This window comes from Lepisosteus oculatus, chromosome 1 (genome assembly GCF_040954835.1).
Source record: "Lepisosteus oculatus isolate fLepOcu1 chromosome 1, fLepOcu1.hap2, whole genome shotgun sequence".
Classification (NCBI taxonomy): domain Eukaryota; kingdom Metazoa; phylum Chordata; class Actinopteri; order Semionotiformes; family Lepisosteidae; genus Lepisosteus; species Lepisosteus oculatus.
In genome coordinates, this window is record NC_090696.1 from 15,413,134 (window position 1) to 15,430,667 (window position 17,534).

Sequence of the window (17,534 nt, forward strand, 5' to 3'; positions counted from 1 at the left end):
TTTTAACTTCTCCAGCTCTGGGGAAATCCGTCTTCCAGGCGTGGGCTGAAATGTTTGTCAGTCTTCCCTGTGAAATGCGTTTGAAATTTGCCTTTTGCAGTCACAAGCAGTTCTTCTGTTTTTCAGGAGCAGTAATGTGGAATGTGGGCTCTGCTGAAGCTGTAAAATTGTATCTGCTTCAAATTAATTGGGGAAGAATTACTGCTTAATCTTGTCCTTAATCTTGTCTGCAATTAATCATTTCATCATTCTGCAAATTGCTAAGCCTTTCAGACTACAAATGCTAGATTGCTTTAGAAACATAGTCTAAAGGTTCCTGTCTGGCTCCATAGCTCCACAAAGCACTTTCAGACTTGAAAGGGTTTGCAATTTCAGTTAATGCATAAGTGATTCATTATAGTTTAGGCCAAAATGATGTAATTCATTTTTTTGGTATTGGGGACAACAGTGTACTAGAATCTTAATATAATAATAATGAAACAAAAACAATATTGACATGTCACAATTCCTAATGTAGTTTAGTTTTCGATATTGCTTTTGCAGCTTTTCAAATTCTCTTTTGACCTTTCTGCTAATGCATGCACTGCTCCAGATCTCATCCCAGTCCAGGTGACCAGGTCATCACTGGCTCTGGTCCTTAAAAGGAGTCTGACAGATCATACTAGCAAAAAACATGAAGCAAACCAAATGTTTTTATTTGCCATCTGAGAATTACATTAATACATTATTAATACATGTAATAATGCTACTAATTTGTAAATGAGGATGTGGTTAAAAGGCTATTAAGCAGAATCACATGATTTCAGAGCGCTGTGTCTTCACTCTGATAAACAGGACATCCCATTGTCCTCTATCAGTACATTCTCCTGCCTTGGTAACCAATGACAGTGCATAACCAGCGGACAATTGGAGCCTAATGCTCTCACTTTTGTCACTTCATATGACAATAACACAATAACAGAAACTGTTCAAGTATAGGGAGCTGTGTCAGCATGCGCAGGCTGCAAAGGAACAAGTAAAGGTTTTTTTCCACACTGAAAAGAGAAAAAGGAAACACAACGTATCGGCTGTGGAGCCGTTGCAGGCGTGAACACACCCGAAGAAGGCTCCACAGCCGAAAGGTTGTGTTTCTTTTCTTCTCTTTTCAGCAGGGAATAAACCTTTACTTGTTCCATTACAGGAATTGTTATGCTGTGTTTTTTATTGTACTAATAGCTGGTATTTCTGGAATGAAAAATGACCAGCGGAATATACTGATACACATTCACCGCATGTGCTCTGTGGGCACACAGAGGCCAACACAGGAAGAAATAAAAGAGATCTGGGAACTTTTGGAAGGAATGGCAATCTCTGCGTGGAGAGATAGGAATTCCTGTAGCAGGGGTTCTCCTCCCTGGTTCCGGGGGTCCGATAACATGAGTCCAGGAACAGAGGGAGACAGAGCTGGGAGCTCTGATCCCTTTGACCTCTGAACGTTGGAACTTTCAGATTATATGGGAATGTGCTCCTATCCTTCAGCTGCACATGGGCAGCCCACTTCCTTGACTGGTTTGACTGGCGCCTCCTGGGCCACACCTGCCCTCAGCCAGTAGTTACTAAGTTTATGTTTGGCGTGTCGGCTGAGGTTTTTCATGTCAATGACTTCCTCATGTTTCCTCTTACGTTAAGACAGTTCCTCTCTTGCCTTTTAATGTTGTTTGCTGTTTGCTTGCGCGTCCGGCACAGCTACACTCTGCCAAAGAGTTTGTCAGATTGTTCCATGTTGTTGTTGTTAAAAGTAAGAGCAGTGTGATTCACAGTCAAATCATGAGCTTATTAATGTGTCCTTTATTAATTGTGTCATTTGCTTTAGGCAGATTGGACCCCAGCATATACAGGATTTAGAACCACATGGATTCACACAAAGTCTTCTTTCTTATATCTGTCTTTCTGATTGCTAAAAGCTGATTGCTAAATGGCAACAAATGGAACAGCTATTACACACAGACTTTATATACTGGGAGGTAAAAACAGGATGCACACACACCTCTGACTGATAATAAATAATAATGTACCAATAGAACTCAGCCCCCCCCTAGTAATAGGTCCCCACCCCCTGCCTCTTAGCCCCCTCAACCACGGTGATCCGGGATAAAGAGCTCGTGACACGCGGATGTCACCATGGCCACCAGAGCGATGAACTCCTGGAAGTCGATCTCCAGGTCTCCATTCTGATCCAGATCTGTGAACAGCTGGTCCAGCGTGTCCGGCTCCTGGATTTTCTGACGAGGCAGAGGAAGAGAGCGGGGGTTCGGAGAGTGCTGGGGAAAGAGGGGGGGCTGTGGTGCAGCAGCGATAATTCGAGAGAGAATGATGGAGAAAGGGGCATGTGTGAGAAAAGGCTGCAGGAGAGAGTGAGGGAGGTCAAGAGAGAGACTGAGGCTGGGGAGGTGGAGGCTTGTTTGTCAGATGCTGGGATAAGGCAGTACAATATTTGGGGTCTCGCCCCCCCCCACACCTGGTCCCGGCCCCCCCCAGCCCCCCCCCACATAGGCCCCGCCTTACCAGAATGAAGTGAGACATCTCATTGTTAATCAGCTCCTTTAGCTCCGCCTTCTTCAGCTTGCGCTTGTGCCCCGAGTACTTGTGGAAGACCTTGATGATGGAGACCATGGAGTTCTCCAGCTCAGACATGTTTCTCTGCTACAGACAGACAGAACAGGAGGTCACAGAACAGCAACAGGACTCGCTCCTGAGGTTCAAAAGTGAGCGTAGGCCAACGGGAGGCTGTGAAATCGACTGTGCCAGTTTATGTGAGCATGAAGAACACGCTGTTCTGGACTCTATGAAAATCAACCTGCCCTTGGTCTCTGTTGCTGCAAAACAACGTATTTGCGGAAATCAAATGCACTTACTTCGTTTGCCATGAAGAAACAGCACGTGGATCTTCTGCTTTTGCGTTCTCGTAGAAACACAGAGAAGCTCCCAGTGAACATAGGCTTTTCACTTCCCTGCAGAAACTATAAAACAGCCACAGTTACACGTATTCAAGATAGAGGAAGAAAACCGGAGTCCTAAATGTTCATGTCCTGCTCCTATACTGCATATCTTGCCCCAGATAGCTGATTCCAAGAAGAAGGCAGAGAGACAGCCGAGCCTGGGGTGGGTAGAGTAATTGGAGAGGAGCAGCTCCCTTCCTCAACCAGACCAGGGATTGAACGCTGGGAGGGACAGTTCTTTAAAGCAGCCAGTCCAGCCTGTCTTGCCACATTATCTTAACCTTTACCACGTTATCAATCTTATCAATAACACTGAGATCACCGCTGACAGGAATGATTGTATTACAGAGTAAATAACCCCATCACTATGGATTTAATCATTCAAAGAGAAATCAGCTCACAAAACGTGCCTACAAAGTCCAGGTTTGTACCTTTAGAGCGATTCACCACAAAACCTCTTCTCCTCTGAAAGCTCCTTCTTTGCTGTCAGGCAGCCATACGCGCTTCACACGACAGTCAATACTCAGTACACTCAGGTTATGCACAGGCAGCCTCCCTGACTCTCCTGTCAGTATCGCAGGAAATCCTTCTCTGTGTTCCACAAGGCCATGAGCCAGACAGCAATCATTACTAAAGACGCAGCAATGCCCAGAGCTAAATCTAAATCAAGTCGGCAGCAACACCATTCTGAACCACAGCAGCAGTAACAACAAAAGCAACAATATTGCTAATGACAAGTAATAGGTTTATTCCATGCTGAAAAAAAAGAAGAAAAAACACAACGTTTTCGGCCGTGGAGCATTCTTCAGGTGTGAGCAGACGGCTCCACGGCCGAAACATTGTGTTTTCTTTCTTCTTTTTTTTCAGCATGGAATAAACCTATTACTTGTTCCTTTGCAGCCTACGCATGCTGATACAGCAATCCACCTGAACTACATATGGCTAATGAGGCCGACCGTGATGATGATATATGTGATTCATAAGTTTCTATTTGCAATTGCAATCAACACCATCTTCATCATCATGGTGATGAATTTACAGGTCCCCTCCCAGGACTTTACCTTTGTGCTGGAGATCCTCTTTCCTCCTGCCCTCTCAGTTCATTCTCTCCACCGAGGGACCTGCCGTCCTCTGAAGGCTCTGGTGAAGTATCTGTCCAAACTGTCACGGACTCGCTGACTCACGCTCTTCCAGAAAGGCTCCACCTCGGCTGAATCGGTGGGTCCACTCCTCTGAGCCAGCACGGAGCCTTCCTGCCTCCTGAGAAGACCACACCTCAACTCAGTGGTCAGGCTTTTAAAGCACTAATGGGCAGGGCGATGGCTGAGGCAGCTGTGGCTGGGCTCTTAGGAGCAGGAGAGCAGACAGGCAGGGGCAGAAAGCTCTGCTCTAATGAGCTTAGTCATTCCCAGACCACATGCAGACCGGAGATGGAAGATGAAGTTACAGGCAATAATTCATTATTGAAAGCCTGTGATGTTTTCAGCAGTTGTTCACTAAGATGTCACATGCCACAAATGCTGTCTTTTCTTTTTACATTGGGAAAATATGAAAACAAATTAATAGTTCCTGGTAATAATAATTATCTCTGTTCCTCCATTTCCTGTTCTCAGAAACAGCATGATCTCACCAGCTTTTGTAAATAACATCTGCAGAACCCCTCTCTGCTTCATTATTGACAATTGCCTGATGCTTTTATCCGAAGCAAGTTACATCTGCATCCATTCAGACAGCTGGGCTTGAGCCCATGAGCCTCTACACCAGAGCCCTCTCCACTCCTCCACACTGCCTCCAGTCCCTGTTCTCTCCTGATCTCTCCGAGCATTTCATTTCACAGCTAGAATTTCTAAACTGCACGCAGACCAGGTCAAACATTTTATAATAATAATAAACTTTATTTTATATAGCACCTTTCTTCTCAAAGCACTTTACAGAACAAAACAAATACACATTATAAACACAATGAAAATACACAATGAGAGGAGACAGTAGATAGGTTTACTGAATACAGTAGGAGCAAAGGGATAACCAGTTAAGTAAAAGCCCTTCTAAAAGAGAAGGTTTTGACTTTACATTTGAAGTGTTTTAGGGAAGGTGACCTTCTGCTCTCCTTAGGGATAGAGTTCCAGAGGTCTGGGGTATAACAGGAGAAGGCCCTGTCACCCATAGAGTGTAGATGGACTTGTGGACAGACAGGAGACCCGAATGAGGAGAGCGAAGGTTGTGAGGTGGGGAGTATGGTGAAAGTAGCTCAGACAGATACTGAGGTGCCAAGCCATGCAGAGCCTTATAGGTGAGCATGAGGATTTTGAAGTCGACACGAAACCTGACAAAAGCCAGTGCAAGGACTCCAGGATAGGAGTAATATGATCACTTGCACTAGACCTGGGCAGGATTCTGGACATACTGGAGTTTTAGTAAGTAATCCAAGCCAGAAGGAGTTTAAACCTGGGGACCTGGCATTGGCAATGTTTCTGGTTAGTCATGCCAGTGAAGACTGGTCAATTATTTAAATGCAAATAAGTATGTGTATTCTGTGTGTATGGGAGATTAAATTGATGGGAGTTGTGTTCTAATCGTTATATCATTTTCCTCACATTTCCAAGGTGGCTAAGGGAAGAGAGTGATGAGTCAATACAAATTGAAAAAAGAGAACAGTGTCTCTGCGCAGCTTGCGTACACATCTCCCCACCAACAAGCCTGCCAAAGTGATGGGAAAAATGCAGGGTCATTAAAACGTACTATAGTTGCATCATCTTCGTTTAAAGCGATCAGTCTCCGCTTTCTTCACAACCTGATTGGCTGAAGGGCCTTCCATTATGACGTAATCGTCCTTCATTGTGACTGCACCGTGACGTCAGTGACCATGGCCATAGAATGAGATAGCGGTGTTTTAAGGCCAGTCGGTGGGAATGAGATGCCGAAGCAAGACAAATCAAAAGCTAAGGTATTTTTTCATTGTTTTTAATTAATGTTCCTAGTAGTTATTGATTTTTTTAATATGCCGCTGTCAGAGTCTTACAGTAGTAGCAAAGTCAAACATAAAAAACAATACGATGCCCGACTTTTATTGTCATTTTGTTTTCACAAATATGCGTTTCCAGTGGTTCCTAAAGTGTTTATAACCCACGAAACATTTTCGCTTATGGTGGAGAGGACGGGTCTTTCCCCTCGGTACACATTCGCTGTATTTCTTTTTTTCTTAGGGAACAAACTAAAAAAAAACTTTTTAAGAAGTAAAAATTATCATTGTTTTTAATAATGGCGAAGCAAAGACGTTCATTGAAGTACAATGTAAAATATTTCTGCACCGCCAGTTGTTGATGGCAGTTGATCAGTCTAAATCAGTTTTAAAGTCGTTTAAAATACGAATAATTAGACTTTCCGAGTCTCTCGTTGACTGGTACTTCGTTGCTGCTGAATGTAGTTCTCGACAAACAGACGGTACGTCCTCTGAGGGCGGAGGAAATGGGTGTCGGTCAGACCAGGTTGATAAAGTAAAGGTTTATTCCACGCTGAAAAGAAAAGAGGCGCAGCGTGTCGGTTGCAGAGCCCTCTTGACACCTGAAGAAGCTCCTTGCTCGACCAGGTTCATGAGCGTGACGCGTGTTCCCCCCCAGGGCAGCCCGTTCACCGCCTACGCTCTGCAGGGGCGCTCGCTAGACCAGCCCCTGGGCACCAAGCTCCCGGCTCTGCCAGGCTGCCAGAGCACGCTGTACAGGGGGACCCTCTGCGAGAAGGTGAGTCCCGCGAGCCGCTGGAGGACCCCCGGACCTGCGCGGTTCTGGGGGCTCGCTCCGATGCTGCAAAGCGCCGCGCGCGAGACCGAGCCGGGAGGTGGACGGTGAAAACATGCCATCAAAAATATCAGAAGAAAAAAACCTCTGCCAGCAGCTAAATCACCCTGCAACTCACCACTGGCAGCCCCACTTAATCTCAGCAGGTGTGAGCCTGGTCAGTTCCTGGATGGGAGACCTCCTGGGAAAAACTAAGGCTGCTGCTGAAAGAGGTGTTAGTGGGGCCAGCAGGGGGCGCTCACCCTGCGGTCTGTGTGGGTCCTAATGCCCCAGTACTGTGATGGAGACACTATACTGTAAAAAGTCGCGAATGAGATGTAAAACCAAGGCCCTGACTCTGTGGCCATTAAATACCCCAGGGTGATTATTAAAAATAGTAGGGGAGTTTATATAGTAGTAGTAGCCGGCGTCCTGGCTAAATTTCCCCCTGGCCCTTACCAATCACGGCCTCCTAATAATCCCCATCTCTGAACTGGCTTCATCACTCTGCTCTCCTCCCCACTGAGAGCTGGTGTCCCCATTACCTGTAAAGCGCTCTGACTGGAGTGTCCAGAAAAGTGCTATACAAGCATCAGGAATAATTATTATGATCCCTGCCCTGGCAGGGATGTTTCTGACTGCACCCATGTCACCTCCACCCCCCCTGCCTGTGCTGAGCTGATCCCTGTCCAAACAGTCAATGTGCTGTTCTGCTCACTGCCTACCCAGATTTAAAAATAAATGCCAGTGAATAATAAGACATTTTATGTTGCAACGGTACAAGTCAGCAGCCTGAAACCGCAGAAGAAGAGCTGCAGGTAAGGGGGCTGTTCAACGGGTCTGTGTGTCACACGACACCGTGTTTGTTTCTCAGTTGACGGTACCGTCCAGCGGCTTCACCCTCACCGATCCCCATGGGCACCTGCTGAAGTCCCATTACAACAGCCTGTACGATCCCAACCTCCGGCAGTATTACTACCGCAAGGACATGCTGGAACGGCTGAAGAAGGGAGGATTCATCACGGAGAACAATAAAGTAAGGGCCGCCCTGGCGTGACAGGGCTTCAGGGAGGGCAGGACAGCCCAGGTGGCTCACTAGGCTGGGCTGTAGGGGGCTCTGTGTACTGCACTGGAAACCTGGCGGTGTTTCTGGTACAGCTGTGCCCACTTCCTGGAGCTTCACCTGCTCTTCTGCTTCCCTGCATTTCTGCACGCAGCTCTGTGGCAGACGAACGCGCTGCTCTTTTAGCAAGCGGCCCGGATCTCAAGTTAATATGAGTGAGATAGAAACTGGGCAACACAGGCAGACCCGGCTGCCCAGAGAGGACAGGCTGTGCTCCCACTGCCAGCGGGGAGAGACAGAGACAGAGGTGCACTTCCTACTGCACTGTGACAGATATTCTGGGATTAGACAAACATTCTTCCCCCAAATATACACAGCTAATCCCAGAATTCCCACACCTGCCAGAATCACAACGGGTCCCAATCCTACTGGGAGAGGGAGAACTCAGTTGAACTGGGAGCCCAGTAGGAGATCTCCTGTCACAGCCTGAGGAACAGTGTCTGTCTCCCAGTAATGCTCCATATGTCTATATGTAAATATTTTATGATTGTTTCTTTATTGTTAATGTAAAATTGATTTTTTGTGTTTTATGTTAATTGTATTTGTTTTGCTTTGGCAACACTGATTTTACCAAGTGGTCATGTCAGTAAAGCACCTTGAATTGAATTGAATAAAGCCCCAAATCTCCAGTTTGACAAGCTGGAAAAAAATGTTAAATGAACTGTCCAGTGTGGCGACTCATGAGGGATAGTTCATACATTTCCAAATACAAGATGAACAACTGGAGCTCTCAGTGCTGACAGAATGACAGGTGGACAGCATTTCTGCAGTAAGCATCAATGAACAGGCTGGTCTGTTTCACATGTGATTATTCATCTGCAATCTTCATATGTGAACATTGCTTTTCATGTACTGTATCAATGCTTTATGCAGGGAAAGTGCAGTTTACTCTTAGAATAATGCCACACGCCTGCAGACAGGTGAACGCACCTGGCTGGGGGGGGTTAAGGCTTGTAGCTGCACGCATTGACCAGGGATTATTTTAATCATGATGGATTTTTCTTATCATGGAATCGAAAAATGCGGAAAGGAAAAAAGAGAGACACAGCATTTCAGCTGTGGCGCATTTCCAAGTGTGGAAAAGACGCCACAGGTTTCTTCTCATGTTTGTTTCCCAGGTTATTTGCTCGCTGAAGGACTTCAACGAGTACAGGCAGTATCTCATGAGTGTGAAGCTGGATTATGAGAGAAATCACAAAAAAGAGCAGGTGAGCAGCAGTCCAGGCGAGGGGCTTTTAGGACTCTTTGGATATGTGTAGCGGAGGTTTGAGGGGTCTAGCAACACTGCTGTCGCCTGCGTGGTTCGGTCTATTGGCACGTCGGCAGATCTCTGAAAGCAGGCGCAGTGTCTGAAGGGGACCCGCCCCGTTTCTGTCTGCAGAAGGCTCTGATGAGGAGGCTCCAGGAGCCGGACGTGCTTCCCGAGGGCGTCTGCCTGGAGGACGTGAGGGAGTGGCTGCTGGAGGAAGGCAGGAAGAGCCTCTGGCAGCAAGACAGGAGCTGGAGGAAGAAGTAAGAACACAAGATCGCAGGGGCTCAGCCTTCCATTGACTTCAGCAGCACGAGGGACGGCACATGTGTGTTGGGTGGCCATATGGCTCTGTGCCCACTAGGACAGTGGGACCAGGCAGGATTTTAAACCGACTCTTAAATTAGAAGGAGCTAATTTTGTCAATTCAGCATTATGCCTTTGCCGAGATGTAAATCAGTGCTTGCTTAATGCCTTAAACGCGTAACACTGATCAGCTGTTCTCTGTAAGACCTGCAGGGTAGTATCATTTTAGATGATGGCTCCCTACTTTGTTGAGTGGCCCGCATCAGTGATAAAAAGGAAAATGTTCCAGGTTTCTAGATATCATGAATCCAAGGTAGGCAGCAAGGTGGCGCAGTGGTGAGCATAGCTGCCTTGCAGTGCTGGGGTCCTCGGGTTCGGTTGCTGGGGTGCTGTCTGTGGGGAGTTTGTATGTTCTCCTCTTGATTGTGTGGGTTTCCTCCAGGTGCTCCAGTTTCTTCCCACAGTCCACAGACATGCTGGCAGGTTAATTGGCTGCTGGGAAAACTGGCCCCCGGGGCGAGCGCGTATGTGTCCGCCGCTGTCTGACCTGCGATGGACTGGTCAGTGTCCAGTTCAGGGTGTACCCCACGTTGCACCTGGAGCTTGGCGGGATCGGCTCCGGCTCTTCAACTAGGAATTGGAAGAAGCCGTTAGAAAGTGAATGAATAATTTGAGGCTGACCCTTAAAATCCGGTCGGCAGCGGCGGAGTGTGATCTGTTGGGCGAGCGACCCCTAACCGAAGCCCGTTGTGCCGCACTGTAAGGGACCTGGCGGAGGTGCAGGAGAGACAGGCGAGGCAGGTCAGAGACAGGGCTAGGAGCCGGGCAGAGGAGGAGGACCAGAAGGAGGTGGAGCCGCGCCCGAGCCTGGGACGGTGCGGGAGTCCGCAGGAGGAGGCAGACAGATACAGGGAGCTGGTAGGAAACATAGGAGATAAATAGGTCAGGGGCGGGACACACGTGGACATGGGTGTGGAGTCGTTTTTCCAACTTCCCGCTTCCCTTTAAACCATAACTAAGCATCTGTTATCTTGGGATCTGTGTCGCCTCATGGAAACAGTCTGCACTGCTTCTGTGAGATGAGACGCTTTGTACAAACTGTTCAAACTGTGAGCACAGCCGCTGTGATTTGTAAGGGCAGAAAACGGAAAACCCTAATGTAATGTTGTAATGTTTCTTTATTGGCCCTATACAATTTCTTGCATTAGGAATTCATCTTTTCGCATACCCCAGCTTTTTCTCCATGGAGACACAGACACACAGACAGGGAGAGAAGCTTGGGGTCAGAGCACAGGGTCTGCCATTGTACAGCGCCCCTGGAGCAGCTGGGGTTAAGGGCCTTGCTCAGGGGCCCAACAGAGTAGGATTCCTCTGCCGGCCGGGGGATATGAACCAGCAACCTTCCAGCTACAGGCGCAGATCCTGAGCCACAGAGCCACCGCTCCGCCACCCTGGAAAAGTCCTCTTATTCTCGTGCAGGAGAGCCGCACGCGAGGTCATCTCCTTGTCCTGTTACCGGAGCTCTGACCGATCTCATTAAACGAGCTCTTAATTACGGCTGTGTCCGAGTCTTCAGGGACTGCGGAGTTCAAGCTCCCTCTAGTACCTGCACTGCTGTGACTCTCCAGGACAGCGGAGCGCTGGGCTGGAGGTGGACAGTATGGGTACAGTCAGATTAAACCTAGAAACGTGTGTTATGGCAGATAAGCATTGTGCAGGTGCAGTGCTTTGTTAGCGTGCCTGTTTGTAGGTTTGTAGATATAGTTCTTTATATAGAACAAGTGAAGGTTTATTCCATGCTAAAAAAGAAGAAAAGAAAGACAACGTTTCGGCTGTAGAGCCTTCCCCGGGTGTCAACAAGTAAAACTTTACTCGTTCCTTTGCAGCCAGCGCATGCTGACGCGGCTCCCTGCTTGAACTAGTTCTTTACATAGTGTCTGAGCTGGCGGCGGTGAAAGGGTGGGTTTCTCTGATCATTTCCCACCCTTGTCACCAGGAGTGGAAGCTGAAGGAGAGGGCGCTGCTGGAGAGGATCGAGGAGGACGTGAAGAGTGAGGTTTCCAGGCGGCAGCTCCTGAGAGAGGCCGTGGATGGGCGAGCCAGGAAGGTATATATTCCTTAAGCCCTGGCCGTGGACATGTGTGTGTTTATCAAAGAAGGATGTGAACTACTGAACTTTTAAACATGCTGCAATGCCGTCTGCAACACTATGCTGTTCCAGGCTGACCAATCAGAGAACTGCATCCTCTTCCCCTTGTATTGTTATTGGTTCTGTGCCTATAGAACTCGAAGCAAGCCATGTGATTGGCTGAGAGAGGTTCCAGCCTTTTGTAGACTGGTGCACCTTCCCAGACTCTTGTGTGAATTAGCTTTTCGCCCTTAGTAGTCTGAATAAAGGTCAAGGTTTTAGAGTGGAGAATGTTGTTCTTTCTCTTATCAGTATAATAAAATGTATTTGTTTAAACGGGCTTTTTTTCCCAATATGGCATTTAACACAGATTGCAGATGTTAGTAATCAGGATGATTTATGGGGTTCAACACCGTCTCTGGTATTTATTATTGCAGAATATTGGCAGTTTCATTGACTTGTAGATGACAGTAATTCAAGACTAAAAGCTTAGAAATACCAGTATGCCTTGAAATACTAATGTAGCATTAATCTAGCAACAAAATAAGACCTCTTTCAACAAGAGATTTTGGTTATGTATGAAGTTATGCTATTGTGAAAAATAATGAAGGAAATTATTTGTTTTTATAGCATTAGCAGAAACAAAGATTTACCATTTTGACTTGAAATATTTCTGTATTAAAATGGAGATTATTTTGGAGTTGGATGTTGAATTAATGAGTACAGACGGTTTTGTGAGGTGTTTCACTTTGGCACAATAAAAACACAATAGCCTGTATAAAGTTAACAACTTATTCTTCTCTCCTCTCTCTCAGAGGCAGGAGCTCTTTGAAAAGAAGGTTGCTCTCCATGAGCAGATGCTGAGAGAGGTCATAAGTGAAAGAGAAGAATTTGAAAAATCAATAGCAGGAAGATTTGAGAAGCAAAAAATAATATCTGAAATAAACCCAAACTTGAAACCAGGTAAGATAATTGGGTGTTTTAACATTTTTTTGCATCGTTTTAAAAATCTCCCTTTTTTGCATACAGTATAGTCAGACATATCCAACTGACGCAGTTTTTATGTAGTTTCTGATACGCAGTAGGATCTTTAACACTCTGCAGCAGATGTGAAACTGTCACAGTTTCCCTGGGGAGTAAAATTGGTGAAACACTCATTCGTTAGTATTTGCTGGACAGGCCCTTATGAAGGTTGGCAGTGTGTTATCTGTAGACAGCAGTGAATTTATCATGCAGGTATTGATCACTTCCTGCAGTTTTGGGCGATTCCTGTGGTTTTATCAGGGCTACACTTGTGCTGTCCTTCACCAGCCCCTGTGTGGCTACTCAGATTCCCTGTCATGGGGGTACGGAGCCCCCACAGCCCAGCATGGCAAAGCATGGTGAAGGCGTGGCAGTGCTCTAGGTCTTTGTGAAGGGTTATCATCATGAACAGAAGCACGGAGAACAGTTTGTCCCCAAATGAGTGAACTGTAGTTATAATTGTAAAAGTGTAACAGTAATCTTGTGCAGCTGCGTGCTTTTTTCGTACAAAACGTGTCTGTGGTATCACACAGGAAACATTTCCTGTTCACCTCTGATCACTCTGTTTTCTAGCCCCTCCCAAGAGTGCTAAGCCGGAAGTTGTCAGAGCTGCCCCCAGGGGGCGCAACTGGACTAGACTCTGCAGAGGTGGGTTCTAGCTGCAGAGGCAAGGCAAAGTCTTGGGTCTTGTTTTAAAAGAAGTTAAATGTTCCAGAATGCACTGTATCGCACACTTTGGCGTTCCTGGTAGGTTTTAATGTTTGGTCACTGTGAAAGTGCCCGATGAAAGAGAACTTTTAAATGGTGAATACTTGTCCAGTTTGTCGGCCATGTGTCCACAGTCAGTTCCCCCCTGTATATTTTTTTTTTTTATTTCGGAGTTTTGGAGTCGCAGACTCTCATGCATGTGTGTTCCTGCATGTACCTGTATATTCCTTCCGGCAATAGCTCTTTCAATTTCATAGTTCAAAAATGGTTAAAAAAAGATAATGAGGGCATCCAGCAGCAGTGAGGTCGAGGTGCGGTTCCTGTTGGGTTGACAGGACTGTGGAACCTGTCCGCAGGCCAGCGCGCCGGGTGCCCCAAAGACCGCTGCACCTCCCGGCCCCCGAGCAGCCCCCCTCCGCGTCCGGACGAGGCTCCGGCCCATCTCCGTCAGGCAGGCGAGAAGATCGGCCACAGCAGGACGACAGTTGTAAGTGAGCCTGCGAGCGCTGGGGCGTCGTTCTCCCCTCCCCGTCTCTTCTTGGAATTGCAGCAGCGGGATCAGGGATCAGGGGCGCAGAAATCGGGGCTCAGCTGTGCTCCGGGTCTGGCCAGCGAGCCGGCAGCTGCTGCTGTTTCTTTAGCCGATCAGGTTTGGGTGGGAGCTGATGATTGAGGCCGACATCTCTGTGTCCAAGAAGCCATCTGCAGGATCAGCTTGTCATCCCGGCATTTGAGAAAAAATAAACATCAAGAAGGTTCCCACCAGAAGTTTTCTGGCTCATTTCATTACATCCCAGAGATATTTATTGTTGGATTCCTGATTACTGCATTCCATACATTCGTTCTTCTTGAAATGAGTGCTTTGTGTGTCTTGCCTACAAAAGCACGTGGTGTTTTTATGTCAGAAGGTGACGAGGAAGGATGAGGAGGTGACAGACAGCCGGGAAGCATCCTTTCTGCATATCAGCACGTCAGGTGAGCCGCGCCGTCCTGGAAAGGAATCACACAGTGTTGTTGTGCACTGGTGAGGCTTCATTAAAAATCACTAAAGATCATGTCGATGTGTATAGTGCCGTTCTGACGTTCTCCTGCTTTTCATGGGAGGATTCAACAGAGGTTTAAAAGCATCGCCGGTGGAGTTCCAGTGTTGTGTTTGGTATGTTAAATCCTGGTCAGGGAAAAGCACTGTGTCTACACAAGCGCCCAGATCAGTTTTGTCATTGGCGAGCACCGGGGATGTAACGCTCACCTGGAATGAACGGACACGGTGCTACTCCAGAGTCCAGATTAGGACGCTCTGGTTCAGCCCACCCTTCTGTTTCTCTGCTGGTGGTGGAATTCTGATCATGAAACGCCTCTTTCTGGGCAGTGACGTCGGAGTCGTCTTCGGTGTCCGAGGGAGGCTTGAACGCGGGCTCGGTGCGCCAGCCCTCTGTCGTCCACCAGCTCTCCGACACGTGAGTCCTAACTGCTGTCCGCAGGGGCTGAGAAGAGTGTGTGGCAGGGCTGAACTGAACTGCGACCTAAAATTGGACCCAGAATTTGAACTCTGAACATGACTGTTTTTAGTCCCTGAACATGTTGGTTGTTGTTTTTTCGATGTCGCGTTTCGTAAGCAACTCTAGATCTCCAACATCTGAGTAGACAAAAACTTGTAAAGGTGGCAGCAGCTTCATTGTCCACTGCACACTGGTGCCAGAGCTGCTGATGCTGTTGACATACTGATGCTATTCTAACACTAACACTAGATGTTACACTGACACTGTTGTGCCTCAAGCATATTGTGGTTCTGGTGCAGGAAGTTTATGTTCTGCAATAAGAACACACAAGAAACTGTACTTGAATTATTTTTGATATAGTATTTATACAATAAAGCTCGTAAAAAAATTCAATCTGGAGGAATTACGATCCCTGACAGACATATGGCTGCATCCTAGTAGGAGGATGTTGTTGTGCATGTAACCAAACCCATTTATTTTGTATGTTTGCAGACATGGAGGCATTGAAGAAACCCTTTATGGAACAGTGAGTTGTCTTTTTTTCTTATTGAAAGTGGTTTTTATTTAAAGTCTCGAAGTGGCTCCCACAGTGGCAATAATGTTTATGAAGCACAGCATCAGCCAGAACCGATCATTTCTAAGCCACCTTCTGTATCGTTAAACAACAGAGGATAAACTGATTTGATCACCTTTCATTTAAAGGTAAATTCAGCAAGAACATCTAGATTCTATTGATAATGTCTTCTGTTTCTTACCTAAGATCTCTAAGGAAATCGGAGTACTGAAACTGAAATATAATGAGACATCTAAGGTGTGGTGTGCAATTGTCAGTGTAGTTTAGCAGCCAAGGCTTCGAGGTTGTTTTGTGGCATTCTTGTTAATACACCAGTGCACAGCTGATTTTCTGAAGTATGCTTTAAATAGTTTGATATTTTCAGGAGAGACCATCCTGTGTACTTTACTGTAGAGAAATCTGTGATATTCCAGCTGTAGGAATGCAAAATCGTAGTGTATCGTGTGTCTCATTACTTGTTAAAAGATGGAAGAATTACGCTCGATGGACCAGGTGGCACAGCTGGGTTCACTCCATTCATTCTTCTGTCGTTTGTCTTCCACGTCCGTTCAGAAAAGCCTCATGCCAGAAGCTGGGGAAGAGGTATCTGCTGATGATTCCCTCTTGGCCAGGTCAGAGGCTGGTGGGGCTGGCGGGGCAGGAGTGATGGAGAATGGGGCCCTGCTTTGCTTAAAGGAGATTCTGGGAAGCTCTCGGTCTTGCATCATGGCGAAGGTGGAGAGCGTGGTGTCGCAAGCTCTTGAGCAGGCTGTGACCCTCGGCTCAGATGCCCGCAGCGAGGCCGAGCAAGAGGCAATGCTAGCCTGCCCAGGACGGGTGATCAGCCATCCCAAAGCGAACGTCCTGTCCTCCGAAATCGTGGACACCATCCTTGACCACGTGAACTCGGCACTCCTAAGGGACAGGCTCACGGAGTCGGCGAGGGGGCTAGTGAGGAGCTCTCTTACCTCCCTGGCCTCCGCTCAGGATGCTGACGGCTTTGACCCATCGGACTCCCGGGCCATCAGCGACGTTTCCGAGAAGCTGGATCCTTTCCTATCTGACGTGGGAGAATCTGCTTGCAAGCTGCTGGGCGGACAGAGGGATGGCTTGCAGCCTGTGGCGTCCTCAGAGGGCGAAGCAGAGGACATGGAGTCGGCGTTGGGAGACTTTGCAGCAGAGATTATCAGTGTCATCCTGAATGGGGTTAAAAGTGAGTCTGGCGGGGGAGCAGCCCCAGATTCACCTTGGAGATTCAGGATAGGGTCCCTGAAGGCAAATCAGGTGGCTATTAGCATTGTGTCTGCAGTGCTGGACAACTTAGAAAGCACTTTACTTGCCAAAAACATCCATCTTATTTGTCCACCCAAAACAGAGAGGAGTGATCCTATAAGTGCTGAATGTGAACACTGGCCAAATGAATCCGTCCAGTCAGGAGATACCGGTGAGTGCGTGCTTGTGCGCTCTGAGACTGAGAGACTTCAAGAGGAAGCAGACTGCTTTGCCGAACAACTTCCAGCTGGTTTCGAGCCCAGCGCAGCGGTGACAACGTACAGTCCTCTGAAAGATTTTCTGCTACCTGTGCAAATTGTTTCCAACCCTGAGACACAACACCCAGGAACCTGGGTATCCACTTCAAACCTTGACCTGATCACCACTGACCTTGTTCGTGTTCTGTGTGCAATGGGTCCTACTGATGCAACGGTGCCACATATTTCACATGCCAGTGTTGCAGAAGCAGAGCTCAGTTCTCCTGGAAGTGAAGGCAATACTTTCGAGCCAATCTGTGTGCCAGTAAGGGAAAGGTCCAGTTTGGAGACTGCTGCTTGGAGAAAGTCATCTGAGCACAAAGACCCTACAGTTGCGTCTGGAGTAACTCGAGGCATCTTAGGATTGTCCAGACACAACATTATTGAACAAGCGGAACATGTAGTTGTGGATATTATCAAAAGCGCAATAGACCAGTTAACCCCTGCAGGGCCTGGGTTTCCAACAACGGCCAAGTCACCCAGTCAAGCCAGAATCAACACCTCGCTCTCCAATTCTCTGGCACAGCAACCTATGCTCAGTGCAGTGGCCTCTGATGTTGTTGACACGGTCATTTGTAAAGTTGAGCAGGCTCTGTCTTCAACAGAGTCTAACTTATTTCAGGGTGATGCCAGTATAAAGGATTCTGAAAGTGGGGGTGTCC

At 47.3% G+C, this 17,534-nt stretch overlaps 2 protein-coding genes across 3 annotated transcripts; one reads left to right on the forward strand and one right to left on the reverse strand.

Moving 5' to 3' along the window:
- Window positions 1-674: 674 nt before the first annotated feature.
- On the reverse strand, window positions 675-4,357 carry LOC102690184 (protein S100-B-like). Of its 2 annotated transcripts, none has more exons than XM_015344054.2 (4): window positions 4,040-4,357; window positions 2,895-2,999; window positions 2,545-2,682; window positions 675-2,318 (listed from the first exon to the last, which is right to left on the reverse strand). In XM_015344054.2, the coding sequence occupies exons 2-4, from the start codon at window positions 2,973-2,975 to the stop codon at window positions 2,112-2,114; spliced, it is 426 nt and encodes a 141-aa protein (XP_015199540.1). In that variant the 5' UTR covers window positions 2,976-2,999; window positions 4,040-4,357; the 3' UTR covers window positions 675-2,111. The 2 variants fall into 2 exon arrangements, with proteins under 2 accessions (XP_015199540.1, XP_006629388.2); XM_006629325.3 differs by having other exon boundaries at window positions 675-2,261; window positions 4,040-4,344.
- A 1,479-nt stretch (window positions 4,358-5,836) lies between these two features.
- On the forward strand, window positions 5,837-13,625 carry LOC107077005 (fibrous sheath-interacting protein 2-like). The gene is made up of 10 exons (XM_069178694.1): window positions 5,837-5,925; window positions 6,599-6,718; window positions 7,629-7,790; window positions 8,996-9,085; window positions 9,259-9,389; window positions 10,197-10,350; window positions 11,429-11,539; window positions 12,376-12,523; window positions 13,157-13,231; window positions 13,549-13,625. The coding sequence occupies exons 1-10, from the start codon at window positions 5,896-5,898 to the stop codon at window positions 13,593-13,595; spliced, it is 1,068 nt and encodes a 355-aa protein (XP_069034795.1). The 5' UTR covers window positions 5,837-5,895; the 3' UTR covers window positions 13,596-13,625.
- The last annotated feature ends 3,909 nt before the right edge of the window (window positions 13,626-17,534 follow it).

Bases quoted from the DNA above. Each gene is read 5' to 3' on its own strand.
- LOC107077005 (XM_069178694.1), top strand. From the start codon at position 5,896: ATGCCGAAGCAAGACAAATCAAAAGCTAAG. The intron at 6,719-7,628 runs GTGAGTCCCGCG...TTTGTTTCTCAG, and splicing joins GGGGGACCCTCTGCGAGAAG to TTGACGGTACCGTCCAGCGG. The intron at 7,791-8,995 runs GTAAGGGCCGCC...TTTGTTTCCCAG, and splicing joins TCATCACGGAGAACAATAAA to GTTATTTGCTCGCTGAAGGA.
- LOC102690184 (XM_015344054.2), bottom strand. From the start codon at position 2,975: ATGTTCACTGGGAGCTTCTCTGTGTTTCTACGAGAACGCAAAAGCAGA. The intron at 2,683-2,894 runs GTAAGTGCATTT...GTCTGTCTGTAG, and splicing joins GTTTCTTCATGGCAAACGAA to CAGAGAAACATGTCTGAGCT. The intron at 2,319-2,544 runs GTAAGGCGGGGC...GCTGCACCACAG, and splicing joins AGATGTCTCACTTCATTCTG to CCCCCCCTCTTTCCCCAGCA.